At 44.0% G+C, this 20,243-nt stretch overlaps 1 protein-coding gene across 2 annotated transcripts in view; it reads left to right on the forward strand.

Annotated features, from left to right (window-relative positions):
• The window catches only part of si:ch1073-15f19.2 (T-cell surface protein tactile), a 203,010-nt gene that overhangs the window by 168,604 nt on the left and 14,163 nt on the right, over positions 1-20,243 (forward strand). The window contains exons 10-12 of one of the 2 annotated variants that reach the window (XM_068032910.1): positions 583-645; positions 1,409-1,795; positions 8,941-9,052. In XM_068032910.1, coding sequence (XP_067889011.1) covers positions 583-645; positions 1,409-1,795; positions 8,941-9,052 — 562 coding nt within the window. The remainder of the gene's footprint in view (positions 1-582; positions 646-1,408; positions 1,796-8,940; positions 9,053-20,243) is intronic. The other variant, XM_068032911.1, reaches the window with a different exon arrangement.

A 20,243-nucleotide genomic window follows, 5' to 3' on the forward strand; every position in this document is an offset into this window, starting at 1 on the left:
TTCAAACATACAACATTCTTACAGGGCTCAACAGTGTAAATGCAGGAAGGATGTTTCCCCTGGCTGGGGAGTCTAGAACCAGGGGACACAGTCTCAGAATAAGCAGACAGCCATTTAGGACTGAAATGAGGAGGAATTTCTTCACTCAGAGGGTGGTGAATCTTTGGAATTCTCCACCCAGAGGGCTGTGGATGCTCTGTCGTTGAGTATGTTCAAGACTGTGATCGATAGATTTCTACATATTAAAAAGATCAAGGGATACGTGGATACTGCAGGAAAATGGTGTTGAAGTAGAAGATCAGCCATGATCTCATTGAATGACAGAGTGGGCTCAAAGGGCTGAATGGCCTTCTTCTGCTCCTATTTCTTCTGCTCTTATATTCTTTTAAGGTCATGTTTTGTTTCATAGGGAGCATGAGCTTCCATATGGAAGTAGAGTTTTGTAATTGACACAAGAAAAAAAGTACTTGAAGTAAGCTCAAACCTATAATTCTAATACAAGTGAAGGTAACTATTCGCCTACACATTTTCAACAGAAACTGCTTTAATTTAATGATTTAGATTGTTTATTCTTTTGGTTAGATCTATATGAAGCATCTACAGGGCTCACTGCATTCACTCCTGAATCTACAACAAATTTTACAGGTAAGGATATAAATTAAGCTTAAGTTTCTCTTCTCTAAAAGTAAAACTTTTTATGAGTTTACGTGTTTGTCACGAAGAGCCATAGCAATTCAGAAAATGGAGAGTTTTACTACTTTGCACCCAATGACAGTTTTGAGAACATTTTGGCAGACAGGCGGAAAAATAGGTTGGGAACCTACTCCACTGTTTCCCTCTTCATTTCCCAATGGGAGGCAGGAGCAGCTGTTTATCAATGCAAATAATGAATATACGCCTCCTTTTGTATCACCTGTTATGTGCGCCATAATTCATCCACGGCATCCAAAATTTGTATAGGTTGTGCAAGGGCTCTTTAAGATTGAAATGTCCCAAAAGCCAATAGCATTGGTCAGTGAGCTATCAATTGTATAGGCTTAGCAAAATATTCAGTAGCACTTTTATTCACAATGGACAGCGCTGAGTCTGTTAGCTTCAATACACTGTTGCAGGCTTCTGCAGTAGCCACATAGACAATCTCTGCCTGCTCAGCTATAGGCAACTCCGCAAGGGAGATCAGGGAATCCATCAAAATATTGAAATGATTCTGAGTCCAGAAACTTGACTGGGATCAGGGGTGCATCTTGACGGAGGGCAGATGTCCTATCACACTCAAGGTTCATTCCAATTTCTTTATTTTCCCAATCTCATGAATATAGTTCCAGATTTATTTCAAATTGTGCTTCTCATTATGTATCAACTATTACTATACAGATCTATAATTAATGCTGGAAACTATCTCCTTTAGGCACTGACTCCTATACCAGCACTGATTTGACTACTAGGATTTGGCCATCAGTTGCCACTGGCTCATCCACTATCCTGGGGGACTCTACTAGTACTGAAGTATTCACTGATGCTGGATTGTCCACCACCATTCAATCACCTCAAACATCAACTGCCTTTGGACCATCTACCAGCATTACAGCATCCAGCAGCCCTGGACCACCAATCACCAATGCACTATCCACCAGTGGGAGACAGTATACCACTACTCAATCATCGATTAGCTTTGGATCAACCAACAGTACCAGATCATCAATGGAAAATACTGAAATACCAATCAACAAAACCAAAGTGTATACTACAATGAATTATTTCAACAGGACAAGGAGCATTGGCATCGCTGACAAGGGTAAATATTACTTATGGGTATAGGTAAAGATATTATTTGGCTTCATGTGACTTTAAGATTACTTGGTGAAACAAGAAGGAACAGTGACACTATTCTTTAGCTCAATAAATGCAGGACAGTGACTTCTAGTGAAAGATGGACCTGTTTTAGATGAAGCATCCATTGTTAATAAGATGGAATTATTTATTGTCCATATATTCAAATCTTGTTACTCAGTGGCAGTGGAATCAGCCTGAAGGTAACAGAGAAGATCTTTGTTGTTTGCGATTTGCATCTCCTTGGGAAAAAGAAACATATTCTGGAATGTTAAGCCAATCAAAAAATATATAATTGTGTCCCTCTTAAAAATAATAATATTGAGAAGCTTTGAAGCTGATAAATGATTTCTTCATGATAGACTACTTTTTAAAAATCTTTTTAGATTATTTAGATAATCCCGTATGCTCATTCCATACCTTTAGTGAAAAGCAGGAGTTTCCTGCTAAACAAGAGGGATAATTTTTAACTTTAGATAACTTTTAATTAATATAAGTTTAATATTACTTCTCTTCAGTGCACAAAGAGCCCATTGGTATATTAGGTTTCTTACTGACTCCTATGAATTTTGATTCATTGCTCTGGTCCAAGTCAAATTTGACAACAGGTTGTGTAGCTGTGCTTGCACAATTTTATTCTCATTATATATGCACTGATGATGGAATAGAATAATTCTTTGCCCCAATTCCTAAGTCTTCAATTCTTGTTTTGGATGCAGAGATTCCCTGCAGATGAAGTTTTTTTTGGCGATAGCACTAAATGGGCAATAGTGAAACCTTTACATTGGTCCTCATTTTCTTTTCCAATAATTTTGCTGTTGACCGATTTCACACCCCTCCCTCCGCCACTCCTCCCCTCACCACACAGAATGCTCCTGGAATGACAAGAAACTCAGTGGAATTAGGAACGAGTCCTGCATTCCCTAAACTCCAAAATGCATTGCAACTGCATCTCCCACGTTTGCATTTTTTCATCAAGTAAAATATAACAAAAATAAATTTGAATGAACTTGTGAGATCTGCATAATTCCACAATTAGAGGACAAAGGGAAGAAATTGGTCTTCACCAGTAGCACAAAATGGGTGATTGTGAATCAGTAGATCATTTTACACTCAGCCGATTTTCTTTGTTATCCATTGAATTTAAAAGTAAACTCGAACGGGATATAAAAGGGGCTCCTGATTTAATATTGCCTGTTTTCTCTATCACTAAACACCAATTTCACTGTCGATTCACTATTGCCTGTTGTCCTTCATACTTCAGACCAATTTCATTGCTTATTCGCTATCGCTTGTTTTCCCTATCACTGAAGACATATTTCTCCACTGATTCATAATCATCTGTTTTCCCTAATACTGAAGAACAATTTCACTGCTGATTCACTATTGGCTGTTACCCTTGTCAGAATTTTTGCCCTGAAATGGGGCGAGAACGAAGTCAGACAAGCACGTAATCTTATGCTGTTGGCACCATGCCGCTTTGCTGGCACTATTCCATCCCTGAGCTATTTTCCTGGAGGTGGGATCGGAGGCAGAAGGACTACCGACCTGAAAGTGATGGGTAGCCAATTAAGGTAAGTAAAAAGCCAATTATGGCCAATTATCAGAGGCTGCCTGTAATTTTCTCATTGGCCTGCGGGCCCCTGCGGCATTGGGAAAGGATCAGCTGCCTGGAGGCAACCTCCCAGCGGCAGACTGGGGGTCCTGCGCTCCAGGCAGGCTTTGTGGCCCTCCCTGCCTACTTGGTCACATGCTGCCTTGTGGTGTGGTTCTCTCTCCACAATAGTGGCCCAGCAGCTGTGGCCATTTTTTGAATCAAAAGTTTTAAAAGTTGCCTCAAGATGGAGGCACCCTCTCTCTCCCTTACCTGCAATGGCAGGTTGCAGCTCTTTCTGGGCTGGAGGGCCTCCTATTGACTCTCCTGCTTTGAGAGCCCGTTCACCAACCTTAATTGGATGGCGAGCATGCCTTTTGGCCACTAATCGGCCAACTCAGGGAAAATCGCTGCCAAGTGACTGTTCCCAACACAGTGCAGGGTCGAGAACCCCATTTGATCCCGATATCAGGTCCCAACCCAAGGTCCTGCCCCCTATCCCTGAATATCAATTTCACAGCTGATTATCACCTATTCTCCTTATCACCAAAGAACAACTTTGAGTTATTATTTGTTCATGGGATGCGAATATTGCTGGCAAGGCCTAATTGTAGTGATGAGCTGTCTTCTTGAACTGCTGCAGTTCATGTGGTGTAGGTACACCTACAGTGCTGTTAGTGAGGGAGTTCCAGGATTTTGAGCCAGTGACGGTGAAGGGACAGCGATATAATTCCAAGTCAAGATCGTGTGTGCCTTGGAGGGGAACTTACAGGTGGTGTTCCCACGTGTCCACTGCCCTTATTTTTCTAGGTGGTAGAGTTCACAGGTTTGAAAGGTGCTGTCGAAGTAGTCTTGGCGCGTTACTGTAGTGCATCTTGCATATGGTACACAATGCTGCCACTGTGCACCAGTGTTGGAGGGAGTGAATGTTGAAGGTGGTAGATGGGGTGTTGATCAAGCGGCCTGCATTGTCCTGGATAATATTGAGCTTCTTGAGTGTTGCTGGAGCTGCACTCATCCAGGCAAGTGGAAAGTATTCCATCAGACTCCTAACTTGTTCCCTGTAGATGGTGGACAGGTTTTGGGGAGTCAGGAGTGAGTGACTCGCTGCAGAATTCCCAGCCTCTGACCTGCTCTTATATCCACAGTATTTATATGGCCAGTCCAGTTAAGTTTCTGGTCAGTGGCAACCGTCAGGATCTTCATGGTAGTGGGGGATTCAGCAATGCTAATGTCGTTGCACGAGGTGGGTGATGGTTAGATTCTGTCTTGTTGAAGATAGTCACTGCTTGACACTGTGGGGTGTGAATGTTACTTTCCATTTATCAGCCCAAGCCGTAATGTTGTCCAAGTCTTGCTGCATGTAGGCGAACATCTCCACTTCTGACCTTATGATGGAAGGAAGGTCATTGATGAAGCAGCTGAAGATGGTTGGGCTTAGAACACTACCCTGAGGAAATCCTGCCTCAATGTCCTGGGACTGAGATGATTGGCCTCCAACAACCAGAACCATCTTTTTTTGTGCTAGGTATGACTCCTTGATGCCACACTCAGTTAAATGTTTCCTTGATATCAAGATTAGTAACTCTCACCTCACTTCTTGAATTCAGCTCTTATAGAGTCATAGAGTCATTTATGGCACAGTGGAGGCCATTCAGTTTATTGTCAACATGTTGCCCATGTCCATGTTTGGACCAAGGCTGTAATGAGGTCTGGAGCTATGTGGCCCTGGTGAAATGCAAACTGAGCATCAATCAGCAGGTTATTGCTGATTAATTGCTGCTTGACAGCACTGTCTACGACACCTTCCATCACTTTGCTGATGATCGAGAGTAATTGGTCAGATTGGATTTGTCCTGCTTTTTGCCATCGGACATAGCTGGGCAATTTTCCACATTGTCAGGTGCCACTGTTGTAGCTGTGCTGGAACAGCTTGGCTCGGGGTGCAGCTAGTTCTGGATTACAAGTCTTCAGCGCTACAGCTGGAATGTTGTCTTTGCCTTTTCTCTATCCAGTGCCTTCCGCCCCATCTTGATATCATATGGAGTGAATTAAATTGGCTGAAGACGAGCATCTGTGATGCTGGGGACCTCAGGAAGAGGCTGGGATGGATTATCCACTTGGCACTTCTGGATGAACATGATTGCAAATGCTAAAGCCATTTCTTTTGCACTGACATGCACTGACTATCATTGAGGATGGGGATGTTTGTGGAGCCTCCTCCTCTGGTTGGTTGTTTAATTGTCCATCACTATTCACAACTGGATGTGGCAGGACTGCAGAACTGTGATCTGATTTGTGGTTGTGGGATCGCTTAGCTCTGTCTATCACATGCTGCTTTCGCTGTTTAGCATTTATGCAGTCCTGTGCTGTAGCTTCACAGGGTTGGCACATCATTTTTAGGTATGCCTGGTGCTGCTCCTGGCATGCTGTCCTTTAATCCCCATTGAACCTCCTGCCTTAATGACAATGGTAGACTGAAGGATGTGCCTGGTATGAGGTTAGATTGTGGTTGAATACAATTCTGCTGCTGCTGATGGCCCACAGCACTTCATGCATGCCCAGTTTTGATCAGCTAGATCAGTTCTGAATCTATCCCATTTAGCATGGCAATAGTGTCACACAACACAATGGAGGGTATCCTTACTGTGAAGACATGACTTTGGCTCCGCAAGGACTGTGCGGTGGTCATTTCTATGAATACTGTCATGGACAGATGCATCTGTGACAGGTAGATTGGTGAGGATGAGATTAAGTCTGCTTTCCTTCTTGTTGGTTCTCTCACCACCTGAGGCAGGCCCTGTCTGACAGATGTGTCCTTCAGGATTCGGTCAGCTCAGTCTTCCTAGAGGTGTTCAACATGGAACAGTACTGGTTCATCAGCTGAGGGAGGGCGGTAGGTGGTAATCAGCAGAAGGTTTCCTTGCCCATGTTTGACCTGATACCATGAGACTTCATGGGGTCTGGAGTCAATGTTGAGGACTCCCAGCGCTACCTCTTCCTGACTGTATACCACTGTGCCGCCACTTCTGGTGGGTCTGTCTTGCCGGTGGGACAGAGCATACTCAAGGATCGTAATGGAGGGGTCTGGGACATTGGCTATGAGGTATGATTCTGTGAGTATGACTACGTCAGACTGTTGATTGACTAGTCTGTGGGACAGCTATCCCAATTTTGGCACAAGTCCCCAGATGTTAATGAGGAGGACTTTGCAGGTTCAACTGGGCAAGGTGCGTCTTTTGTTGTTTCTGGTGCCTAGGTCGATGCCGCCTGGTCAGTCGGATTTTATTCCTCTTCAGTATTCCTGCAGCAGTTTGATACAAGTGAATGGCCAACTTGGTCATTTCAGAGGACAGTTAAGAGTCAACCACATTGCTGTGGGTCTGGAGTTATATGTAGGCCAGACTGGGTAAGGACAGTAGATTTCCTTCCCTAACGAACATTAGTGAGCCAGATGAGTTTTTCCGATACGATGGTCACCCATACGGAGACTAACTTTTAATTCCAGATTTATTAATTAATTGAATTTAAATTTCACCATCAGTTCAGGCCTCTGGATTACTAATCCAGTAACATTACCACTATGCTACCATTCCTCTTTCACTATCGCCTGCTTTTCCTTTCACCAACGTCTAATTTCACTGCTGATTCACTATCGCCTGTTTTCACTAAATCTAAAGGCCAGTTTCACTGCTGAATCACGATCACGTGTTCTCCCTGTCACCGAAGTCCAGTTTCATTGCTGATTCATTATCACCTGTTGTCCCTAAAACTGAAGAGCAATTTCATTCACTGGCTCTTCAGTTGGATGTGATTTTTTTTCTCTTGAGTTTGTCATTCTAGGAAATTGTGTGATAGAAATGATATTAGCCAGGATTTTCCATAGATAATAATGGTGTGGCTATCAGCTCACCATTATCATGGATTAAATCGGACAGCAACTTCTGTGATCAACATATGTGGATTTAAATGTGGAAATCGGAGGTTGCTGTCAGATTCCCTGCTCCTCCACAGGGTGCACTGATGTTGTCCTCGCTGATAGACTCAGAATTGAAATGACTGCAATGGTTTGAAATTGGGCACTAGTTCCCCACTAACCATGCCAGAAAAAGATAGGACTGGTGCATTCAGAAGTAAGTGAAATTTTAATTACATAATGAGTGCTAATTACTGTCAAACAACCACTCTGATTCTAAAAATTAATTTTACAATGTGGTGTTTCATTGCTGAAGTTGTTAATTTGTGTTGGAGAAACAAAGGAAATTACTTTTTCTCTTTTTTTGTCTGCCTCTTTTATCTCTTTAATCCCAACTATCTTTCTTAATCTTCATTTTGCTTTCTGCACAATATTTAATTCTAATTTGTACTTCCTGCTTTGTACTTCCTGGTTTAGACTTTGCACGTCTCAGTGAGGATTCTTCATCTGATTGGTTGAAGCGCTTCACTGTTGTTTTCCCTGCTCATAGATGCCACACTTGCCCTGTGGAGGGTGCCACATTCAATCAGATGTCAGATTAGTGCAAATCTCCACTCAAAAGCTTAAGGAAACTTTGCGGGAAGCTATCAGTCAGGCAATTGCAAATGCTGTTCCTGCACTGCTGACTGAAAAATCTGGGTCGATATGTTTAGTAAATGAATAGGTGTAATTATTTTATTCATATAGTTGCTCAGCTCTGGAACATTTATTGGAAATTAATCCAATCACACCCCCCACACCCCCATGCCCCGGCAATTAGAATTAGCATTCCTGCAAGACGATTTTCCTTGCTAAATCTCCACAAACAAATCTCACTTGATTAAAGAGGTTTTCCATCCCATTGACTATTCGCTTCTGGTTTAACCTGTATATAGATGTAGACTAGTTCAATTTTAATGAAAACTGGCACTTTCCCAGTTGGCACTGCTGTAGTATTGCTCCACGTGATAGGATGCCAATCAGGAATTTCAGCACAGAGGTCAGGGTGCCCACAGTAATAGATGCATAATCATATGGAGCTTTGTAAAAACTTGCTTAGGGAATATGGCCAATGCTGGCAAGGTTGCATATATGGCCTATCCATACTCACCCTGAGAAGATGGTGGTGGGCCTTTTCCTTAAGCCACTACAGTCCTTGTGCCTGAATGTCTGAAATGTGAAGTACTGCTCTGGGAGCACAACTTTGTCCACATACCCATAGGGTAGATTTTATAATGAAAGTGAAAGTAATGGAAGCCTGAGTCATGAATGGCATATTTTTCCCCAAATTCTTAATTCCTGTTTCTTTTCTTATTGGTAAAGCATATGGGCCCTGAATTTCTGCAAGGCTTACCTGATCTCCTGCTGTAACTGCTTTGGGACACTGAAATTCAGCACTGTTAGATTTAGTATGGAGGGGTAATTTTTCAAGTCTGCAGACTGCAATTTGAATTTCCAATTTACGCTCACACTTTATTCAGCATTGTGGTTTTAAAATTAACCCCCCCCCCCCGCCATGTTTGGGATCTTCTTTATTGCTTTGATATTGTGTATTTTGCAGAGTCTGAAGACACTGTGTCAGTGGCAGTGGTGGTAACTGTAATCCTGATCTTGGTGATCTGTTCTGCTGTACTGTCTTATCTCATCAGATACTGGCAAGTCAGAAAGAAATTGTAAGTATTGTTTGGTCAATCTTCATAATTAATACACTTTAAATTTTGATCAACATGCTCACAAACCATTGGCAGAAAGCAAATACTACCGATGCTGTAAATCTGAAATAAAAGCAGAAAATGCTGGAAATAATTAGCAGATCAGGCAGCATCTGTGGATAGAGAAAGAGTTTTTGTTAGAACCCTTTAGCTTTGTAAGTCAGTGGGCTTTTAGTAGATAATTAGTGGATAGTCAATCCCCCAGAATAGAGAAGCCGAGGAAGAGAAGAGTCAGGGATAGACCATGCGAAGGTAATGGTGGGTTAGAGGTTAGAAGCAAAATTAATCAAATTCTCCAGCTGAGGTTGAAAACAGGAATCATAACGGGCACAGTCATTTATGTACCAGAAAACAAAGTCATGGAGGGAAGCTTAGTTGATAATGGAGCAAAGAATGTTCAACATTTCCTAAAAAAAAAATGCAAGGTCATTGACATTCAACATTATCCTAACCTTCTCTCCACAGGTGCTGCCTGACCTGTTGAGTGTTTCCAGCATTTTCCATTTTTATTAAAGGGTTGCTCATGTGATATTAATTGAAGTATGTCTCCATTGCAGTTCATACAGCAATTTATATTAATTTGAAAAAGTATAGTATGAAGGTCATTCAGCATAGTCCCCTCAACAATCCTACTGTGTAGAATCACTGAAGTTCTTATTTTGTGTTATTTTTGAGTCAAATAAATAAGGATATTTCGCATTATAGGTTGAGCTTTCACTACAGTTCTGAAGTTGGCAGATGGAGGATTGAGCACAAAAGCAAGCTGAGCACTTTGATATATAAAAAATTTATACAATGCCTTTCATGTCCTCAGAATATCCCAAAACCATTCATAGTCAAAGAATTACCTGTGAAAATAGTCACTGTTGTAATGCTGCAATCAATCTGCATACAGTTAAATGGTCAAATAATCTGTTTTAGTATTGTTGGTTGGGGGATAAATGTTGGACAGGGCAACTGTTGAATTGCATGGGTTAACTCCAACTGAAATTAAGAATCTGAGGTAATTGTGTTTTTGGAGGCATGAATTTTTAGAAGCTAGTTATTCAAAACATGACTGGAAAATTCTTTGACAAACACAATATAAATATGAAGACAGTATAACATTTAAGGTAATGATTCAAGTCCAGCATGGCTGTGATTTTATGGTCCCCCCCTGAGATGGGGTTGGAGGTGGGGTGGCCATAGAATTGAGGCGGGGGCGGAGGGCCCTTTGCTGCCCCATCGCTAAGCGATTTGCCGGGGGCAGGATAGGCCAATGATGGCCTTACTGCCTAGAGGTCAATTGAGGCCCTTAAGTGGCCTATTAATGGCCACTTTGAGGGCCTGTTTCCGGCACCGCTGGGATCCAACCAGCAGCAGGGTGGGGCCTCTGCCATGCAGGAAGGTCATCCAGTAATACAAGGTGCCCTCCCTGTGGGCTTGGGGTGGGGTTCCTCCATCATGCACAATCTGTGGCCCAAAGAGGACCCCCGCTAGCAAAACCTACAATTCCATGGTCCCCCCTCCACCTGGACTTCATGCCCACCCTCCCACTCCACCTCGCCAGGGCCTTCCGGACAGATCATGGCAACCCTGCCTCACTTTACTGAGGTCCAGGTCTCCGGTGCTGGGCTGGGACGTGCTGCTGCAGTACTGGCAGTGGCCACCACCCTCCAGTGGGACTGCCAATACACATGAGCTGCCAACCCTGTGATTGGCCAGCAGCTCTTGCAGGCGAGATCCCTGTCTTTAAAGGGATGGGGATCATGACGCGGGATACTTAAGCTTGAAAGCAATGGAGGATCGCTCAGGGTGGCATGAAAAGGCTGAGGCAGGGTTCCCCTGCCTTTTCGGCCCCTTCTGGGAGATCCGCCTCCTTCACAAATTCCAGCCCTGTCTTCGAGTTGTGGGTTCAAACCCCACCTTGGGGCTTAACTTCATGATCCAGCTGATGCTTCAGTCGAGTGCTGAGGGAAAGGAAGGGGTGCGATTGAGAGGGATGGAAGAGGGCAACCAGGAAAGGGTAGGAAGTGATCGGAAGAGGGGCCAGGAATTGGGAGAGGGAGGGTGGCAATAATCTGTCTAGGAAGGGACATCAATGGTCTTTGCTGCTGCAGTGGAGAACTTCAGCATGAAGGCAGGCAGCTAATTTGTTTAATTTAAGGACCCAATTACAGGCCATTTAATAGGGCTGCTCACATTTTGCTGATGGTGGAGTGTCTCCCCTGCCTCATGGGGAGGCCTCCAGTTTCATGGAAATGGTCTCCCTGCAGCAGCCCAGGGTCCATCGGAGCTGGAGACGCCATGACCCAAAGGGGGGACTGCGGGCACAAAAGGCAGCCCCAATAATCCTGCCGGAGGAGTATCCCCTCTGTCCCATGGTGTCTATTGCCCTTGGCCCCCGAAATTTTAATTTTTACATACCTGTCTGAGGGCACCTCCATTTTGAAGTGCCCTCGAGGTCTCCAAGCTGCCTCAGCAGCACCCACCTCTCATGGTGGCATTACTGGCCCTCTGATTAGGCTGGTGGCATCAGGAGTCCGCCCACTTCATTGGATGGCGAACCCACAGGCAGCCAATTAGGAGTTAAATTTGCAAAGACATTCCCACTGCCAACAAGTGTGGGCTCAGGACCGGCTTTTCAGCTGGACGTCAGGATCCCGAAACTCTCAGTAGAATTCATTCCTGCATTTCCTTAGACCCAGCCGTGGCTGCATTCAAAGCCACTCACCTTTACAAAGGGGACTTAAACAGGCTTTCAGGTTTCATATGAAAAGGATCTAACACCAATTTCAGGCACAGCTCTGGGCATCTCTTTTTCTGCCTTTATCAATACGACAAGTGATGAACCTCCAAAGCGTAATGACACACACATCTCAACCACCTCCCGCCAGTTTTGTGCCTGAAAAATGGGTATGATGTCATTGAATTTCTAGGGCAGATTGTCTACTCACAGACGGCCACGAACTGGCTCTTCTTAATCAGGATAAGGAGATATGCAAAGATCTCCCCCTGTAATAATTCATCATGGCTGTCGGCCCTCTCTGGACTCCTTTGACTTGATGGACACCCTCATATTGACCCCTAGATGTATAATTCTAAAGGGCCTGATCCATTTCTATCTCTTTGGTTGTTTTTCCTCCCAGTCCACTCCTCTTTCTCATTTGCTATTTGCTCAATTGCTTTATACAGGTATGTGAAGAGAAAAAGATTGGTGAAGATAAATGTAGGTCCCTGACAGTCAGAAACAGGAGAACAAAGAAATGGCTGACCAACTAAATGCGTACTTTGGTTCTGTCTTCAAAAAGAAGGACACAAATATCATACCAGAAATGTTGGGGAACACAGGGTTTAGTGAGAGAGAGGAACTGAAGGAAATCAGTATTAGTAGAGAAATGGTGTTGGGGAAATTGATGGGATTGAAGGCCGATAAATCCCCAGGGCCTGATGGTATGCATCCCAGAGTACTTAAGGAAGTGGCCCTAGAAATAGTGGATGCATTGGCGGTCATCTTCCAAGATTCTATAGACTCTGGAACAGTTCCTACAGATTGGAGGGTAGCTAATGTAACCCCACTATTTAAAGAGGGAGGTAGAGAAAAAGCAGGGAATTATAGGCCAGTCAGCCTGACGTCGGTAGTGGGGAAAATTCTAGAGTCCATAATCAAAGATTTTATAGCAGAGCACTTAGAGAACAGTGGTAGAATCGGGCAGAGTCAGCATGGATTTACAAAAGGGAAATCATACTTGACAAATATACCAGAATTCTTCGAGGATGTAACTAGTAGAGTTGATGAGGGAGAGCCAGTGGATGTGGTTTATTGGGACTTTCAGAAGGCTTTCGACAAAGTCTCACCTAAGAGATTAGCGTGTAAAATTAAAGCGCATGGGATTGGGGTAGTGTATTGCGAAGGATAGAAAATTGGTTGGTAGACAGGAAACAAAGAGTAGGGATAAATGGGTCTTTTTCCAAATGGCAGGCAGTTACTAGTCGGGTACTGCAGGGGTTGGTGCTAGGACCCCAGCTATTCACAATATATATTAATGATTTAGATGAGGGAACTAAATGTAATATCTCCAAGTTTGCCGATGACACAAAACTGGGTGGGAGGGTGAGTTGTGAGGAGGATGTAGAGAGGCTTCAGGGTGATTTGGACAAGTTGAGTGAGTGGGCTAATGAATGGCAGATGCAGTATAATGTGGATAAATGTGAGGTTATCCATTTTGGTAGCAAAAACAGGAAGGCAGATTATTATCTGAATGGCTATAAACTGAAAGAGGGGAATATGCAGCGAGACCTGGGTGTTCTTGTTCACCAGTCGATGAAGGTAAGCATGCAGGTGCAACAGGCGGTAAAAAAGACAAATGGTATGTTGGCCTTCATAGCGAGAGGATTCAAGTACAGGAGCAGGGATATCTTGCTGCAATTATACAGGGCCTTGGTGAGGCCACACCTGGAATATTGTATGCAGTTTTGGTCTCCTTATCTGAGGAATGATGTTCTTGCTATCGAGGGAGTGCAGCGAAGGTTTACAAGACTGATTCCTGGAATGGCGGGACTGACGTATGAGGAGAGATTGAGTTGGTTAGGATTATATTCGTTGGAGTTCAGAAGAGTGAGGGGGGATCTCATAGAAACCTATAGAAATCTAACAGGACTTGACAGGATAGATGCAGGAAGGATGTTCCCCGAAGGTGGGGGAGTCCAGAACCATGGGTCATAGTCTAAGGATACGGGGCAAACCTTTCAAAACTGAGATGGGGAGAAATTTCTTCACCCAGAGAGTGATGAGCCTGTGGAATTCGCTACCACAGAAAACAGTTGAGGCTAAAACATTGTATGTTTTCAAGAAGGAGTTAGATATAGCTCTTGGGACTAAAGGGATCAAAGGGTATGGGGCAAAAGCAGGAACAGGCTACTGAGTTGGATGATCAGCCATGATCATAATGAATGGCGGAGCAGGCTTGAAGGGCCAAATGGCCAACTCCTGCTCCTATTTTCTATGTTTCATGTGCATCCTAACTTTGTAAACCTCTATCATGTCGCCCCTCCACCTCCATCGTTCCAGTGAAAACAATCTGAGTTTATCCAACCTCTCCTCACAGCTAATACCCTCCAGACCAGGCAACATGCTGGTAAACCTCTTCTGTACCCTCTCCAAAGCCTCCACATCCTTCTGGTAATGTGGAGTCCAGACTACCATACTGTGAGGGAAGTACAGCCCACCGCTGCATCTTTGATGCTGCCATTGTCAGTGCTGCAGACTTTGGACCCAGAATAGCTACTAGGGGTTTATGAACTGTAATTAGCATAAAGTTTCTACCCAATAAAAACTGGTGGAAAGTTTTGATTCCGAAGGTGATTCCAAGTGCTTCCTTTTCTATCTGCACATAGTTACGTTCATTCTTGGTCAGGGTACAAAATTGAATGCTATGGGTTTCTCTTGACCATCACCCAAAACTTGAATGATAACTCCTCCAACTCCACACGCCAGCTTCAGGTCACAATTTGTGTCGTAATAAACGAGTAGTGTACCATTGGTCAAGCTTCTCTTACATGCATCATAAGTATCTTGTGCATTAGACCATTCCCATTTCACATTTTTCTTCAACAACTCATGTAGTGGAGCAAAATTCGTTGCAAGCTGAGGCACAAATCACCTAGAAAAGATCTAAGCTCAGACACATGTTTTGGCTTTGGGGCATTGACTATTGGTTCTATCTTCTCTTCCACTGGTTGTCCTTTTTCATTGATTTTCAAGCCAAAGTACACCATCTCAGATTGCACAAAGGCACACTTGCTCCTTTTCAACTTCACATTGTGATCATTGAGCCTTTTTAACGTTTCATCCAACATTTGAAGATTCTCTCCATCTGTTGCAGTTGTGATCAATATCATAGAGTCATAGAATCATACAGAACAGAAACAGGCCCTTCAGTCCATCGTGTCCGTGCCGGCCATCAAGCACCTTACTATTCGAATACCATTTTCCAGCACTTGGCCCGTAGCCTTGTATGCTATGGCATTTCAAGTGCTCATCTAAATACTTCTTAAATGTTGTGAGGGTTCCTGCCTCTACCACCTCTTCAGGCAGTGCGTTCCAGATTCCAACCACCCTCTGGGTGGAAACTTTTTTCCTCAAATCCCCTCTGAACCTCCTGCCTCTAACCTTAAATCTATGCCCCTGGATATTAACATCTCCGGTAAGGGAAAAAGTTTCTTCCTATCTAACCTATCAATGCCCCTCATCATTTTGTATACCTCAATCATGTCCGCCCTCAGTCTTCTCTGCTCTAAGGAAAACAATTCTAGCCTATCCAGTCTCTCTTCAGTCTCAAAGCGTGTTGATGCACTGTTGATTTACTAGCACCTTTGTACAAATATCTATCATTTGAGTGGTTGTTAGTGGCATAAATGCCATACAACCCTAGCTCCTCTTCACTTAAGCACTCTGGATTCACTTCAAAATTATGAACTCCACCTTTGTTACGCTGCTGCTTTCCGTTGCTACTAGAAAGAGTTCACTCAGCAAGCAGTTACAATACAGCATATCTTTTGGTAATGAAAGCATTTGACATTTCTGTGATGACATGCCTGTGCTGTGTGGTTGCCATTACAGTAGTAACAAATAAGAACAAAGAACAAAGAACAGTACAGCACAGGAACAGGCCATTCGGCCCTCCAAGCCTGCGCCGATCTTGATGCCTGCCTAAACTAACACCTTCTGCACTTCCGGGGCCCATATCCCTCTATTCCCTTCCTATTCATATATTTGTCAAGATGTCTCTTAAACGTCACTATCGTATCTGCTTCCACTACCTCCCCTGGCAGCAAGTTCCAGGCACTCACCACCCTCTGTGTAAAAAACTTGCCTCGCACATCACCTCTAAACTTTGCCCCTCGCACCTTAAACCTATGTCCCCTAGTAACTGATCCTTCCACCCTGGGAAAAAGCTTCTGACTATCCACTCTGTCCATGCCTCTCATAACTTTGTAAACCTCTATCATGTCGCCCCTCCACCTCCGTCGTTCCAGTGAAAACAATCCGAGTTTTGACAACCTCTCCTCATAGCTAATGCCCTCCAGACGAGGCAACAGCCTGGTAAACCTCCTCTGTAACCTCTCCAAAGCCTCCACATCCTTCTGGTAGTGTGGTGACCAGAATTGCACGCAATATTCTAATTGTGGCCTAACTAAGGTTCTGTACAGCTGCAACATGACTTGCCAATTTTTATACTCTATGCCCTGACCGATGAAGGCAAGCATGCAAGCATCACAAAGCTTTTATCAACAGCACTCTTCTGATCAGGTTTTCTCACTTTAGACTTGACGGCACAGTGGCGCAGTGGTTAGCACCGCAGCCTCACAGCTCCAGGGACCCGGGTTCAATTCCGGGTACTGCCTGTGTGGAGTTTGCAAGTTCTCCCTGTGTCTGCGTGGGTTTTCTCCGGGTGCTCCGGTTTCCTCCCACAAGCCAAAAGACTTGCAGGTTGATAGGTAAATTGGCCATTATAAATTGCCCCTAGTATAGGTAGGGAAATATAGGGACAGGTGGGGATGTTTGGTAGGAATATGGGATTAGTGTAGGATTAGTATAAATGGGTGGTTGATGTTCGGCACAGACTCGGTGGGCCGAAGGGCCTGTTTCAGTGCTGTATCTCTAATCTAATCTAATCTAAAGAAGCCTTCTGACAGTGGACAAAAAATGTACTAGTCAATTGCTTGGGGTGGAATTCCCAAACATTCTTTGATGCTATCTAAGCAATCTTACACGTTAGCTAAAATGTAAGATTTTGTGTGTTTAGTAACTTCAACTGGATTCTTTCATGCACTAATCCACATGAATCTGTCTTGTAATGTATGGTCTAGGAATTTACCAAAGTTGCAATATAATGATAAATTCATCAGTGCCACAATGTACTCAACAACTGTTTCACTACTTCTCTGGTTTCTGGTTCCAAAGTTGTAGCTTTCCGCTATCTCTAGTGGCTTCGGGTTGAACTGTTCCTCCAATTTGGTGACAATCATTTTGAATGGTACATCTGTTGCCTTGTTGAGAGCAAGCAGGTTTGTTACCTTGCCATACGCTTCCAGGTCAATCTCTGTTAGCAAAATTGCTTTCTTGCGCTCAAAAGTTGCCTTGTTCTGAGTCTGGGACTCTTCACTTTCACCTTTGATTTCACCTTTCCCAAATATATTATGAGCTCTGAAGAACATTTCCATTCTTTCAATGTATGAATTGAATGATTCTCGAGCTTTATCATATATTCCTACCCTTCCGATATATCCTATGGTAGCAGCATTTTGTCCCGCTTTCAAATGTAACAGTGACCCAGTAAATAATTTACATGGCTGTCTATAACAGTGATACAGAAGCTATGTCAGCCGAATCAGAACAAAGCCACCAAAGCCAGTGTTGTCACTAGTTGAATCAGATAGACACTAGGACCCTGTAGAATTCATTCAAGTGATTGCAGCCATACATTTTCAGAAACAATGAGGCTCAACACAATCTAATCGAAAATCTTCATCCTAGTAGGTCATCATGGTCTCTATGCCATTTGCAAAAATGTTTTGCACTTTAATCCCATTTCATCACCAAATTTGTTATATATGTGGAGGAACTTGTAAAGAAAGACAGACACCACATGGCCAGATCACATGTTCACAATGACATATCACGCATGCTCATAACATAGGAATACATTACAGAGTCCTTTTTATTGACCTTGCATTGGCGCTTTCTAAAGTTACGGAAGGTGCTACTGATTCTCAAATTGTCCCATTATGTTGAAAGCTCTAGTATAACCGAATCACCCATATTGTTTTGGCATGGCTGTTCCATTTTGATCTTGTTTCTTACAAGAGACACCTTTGGAACTCTGGCCTTGAACATTTTGGATCACCTTGATAAAGGCATTGACAGGGTCTGGCAGTATGTAGTTTAAAGAGTAGCCTTTTACATGGTCTTCCATTAAAGTTATGTTCATGATTCTCTATCTATGCTGTGGTTGATAGCTCATTCTCTGACCCATACTCCATGAATTCTGTTGTTTCCCAAGCTCTTCTGTCTGATGGTGCCCCTCCTTTGTCTCAAAGTCCTGCTTTTTTACGCAGAGGTAGATAAATTCTTGATAAGCAAGGGGGTGGAAGGTTATCAGAGGTAGGTAGAAATGTGGGGTAATCAGTTCAGCCATGACCTTATTGAATGGCAGAGCAGGCTCGAAGGGCCGAGTGGCCTACTCCTGTTCCTAATTCGTAAGTTCATATGTTCACGAATCACACAAACCTGTAGGTTCATTTGCTGGTGATTTTACTTAACATTCCTAATGCACACAACCTCCCCTGCTTTCATAGTGCAGTGTGTAATTAACTACACAAATGTCCTCCAGGCGCTGTGTTTACATTGCAGTGAACACACATCTAGCTTAATCACAAGAGCTGACGACCTTCAGACCCCTTTTGTCAGATAATGCTTTCTTCATCTACCTTTTGGGCTATTGGTCAGCCAAGACATCTTCCAGAAACACATGGACTGAAAAACAAAGCACATCCCAGGTTGCTTACGTATCGCAGATGACATCGCTGTGGTCAGGCACACAAAAGAGGAACGTGATAGAAATCTCCACGTGCTGATGGTGACAGCCAGGCATGAAAGATTAGGCTTCAAGAGCAGGAAATGTTCCATCAAGGCAGACCACATCAATTTCTTCGGGTCTATCTATTCCAACACAGGTCCAGATCTAAGTAAAATTGAAGACATTCACTCCATGCCCTCACCGCAGAGATTCTTAGGAGCGTTCAACCTGCTGGCAGCATACGTCCCAAATTTCTTGGAAAAAGCATTCTCACTCAGGAAGCCTTTGAAGAAAACATAGCATTTCCCTGGCAAGATGACCAGCAACATGCATTTTTTTTTATTCATTCATGGGATGTGGGCGTCACTGGCTATGCCAGCATTTATTGCCCATCCCTAATTGCCCTTGAGAAGGTGGTGGTGAGCTGCCTTCTTGAACCGCTGCAGTCCATTTGGGGTAGGTATAACCACAGTGCTGTTAGGGAGGGAGTTCCAGGATTTTGACCCAGCGACAGTGAAGGAATGGCGATATAGTTCCAAGTCAGGATGGTGTGTGACTTGGAGGGAAACTTGCAGGCGGTGGTGTTCCCATGTATTTGCTGCCCTTGTCCTTCTAGTTGGTAGAGGTCGTGGGTTTGGAAGGTGCTGTCTAAGGAGCCTTGGTGCATTGCTGCAGTGCATCTTGTAGATGGTACACACTGCTGCCACTGTGCGTCGGTGGTGGAGGGAGTGAATGTTTGTAGATGGTGTGACAATCAAGCGGGCTGCTTTGTCCTGGATGGTGTCGAGCTTCTTGAGTGTTGTTGGAGCTGCACCCATCCAGGCAAGTGGAGAGTATTCCATCACACTCCTGACTTGTGCCTTGTAGATGGTGGACAGGCTTTGGGGAGTCAGGAGGTGAGTTACTCGCCGCAGGATTCCTAGCCTCTGACCTGTTCTTGCAGCCACAGTATTTATATGGCTACTCCAGTTCAGTTTCTGGTCAATGGTAGCCCCGAGGATGTTGATAGTGGGGGATTCCGTGATGGTAATACCATTGAATGTCAAGGGGAGATGGTTACATTCTCTCTTGTTGGTGATGGTCATTGCCTGGCACTTGTGTGGCGCGAATGTTACTTGCCACTTATCAGCCCAAGCCTGGATATTGTCCAATTCTTGCTGCATTTCTACACGGACTGCTTCAGTATCTGAGGAGTCCCGAATGGTGCTGAACATTGTGCAATCATCCGCGAACATCCCCACTTCTGACCTTATGATTGAAGGAAGGTCATTGATGAAGCAGCTGAAGATGGCTGGGCCTAGGACACTACCCTGAGGAACTCCTGCAGTGATGTCCTGGAGCTCAGATGATTGACCTCCAACAACCATAACCATCTTCCTTTGCGCTAGGTATGACTCCAGCCAGCGGAGAGTTTTCCCCCTGATTCCCATTGACCTCAGTTTTGCTAGGGCTCCTTGATGCCATACTCGGTCAAATGCTGCCTTGATGTCAAGGGCAGTCACTCTCATCTCACCTCTTGAGTTCAGCTCTTTGTTCCATGTTTGAACCAAGGCTGTAATGAGGTCAGGAGCTGAGTGGCCCTGGCAAAACCC

The sequence above is a fragment of the Heterodontus francisci genome, chromosome 6, assembly GCF_036365525.1.
Source record: "Heterodontus francisci isolate sHetFra1 chromosome 6, sHetFra1.hap1, whole genome shotgun sequence".
Lineage (NCBI taxonomy): Eukaryota > Metazoa > Chordata > Chondrichthyes > Heterodontiformes > Heterodontidae > Heterodontus > Heterodontus francisci.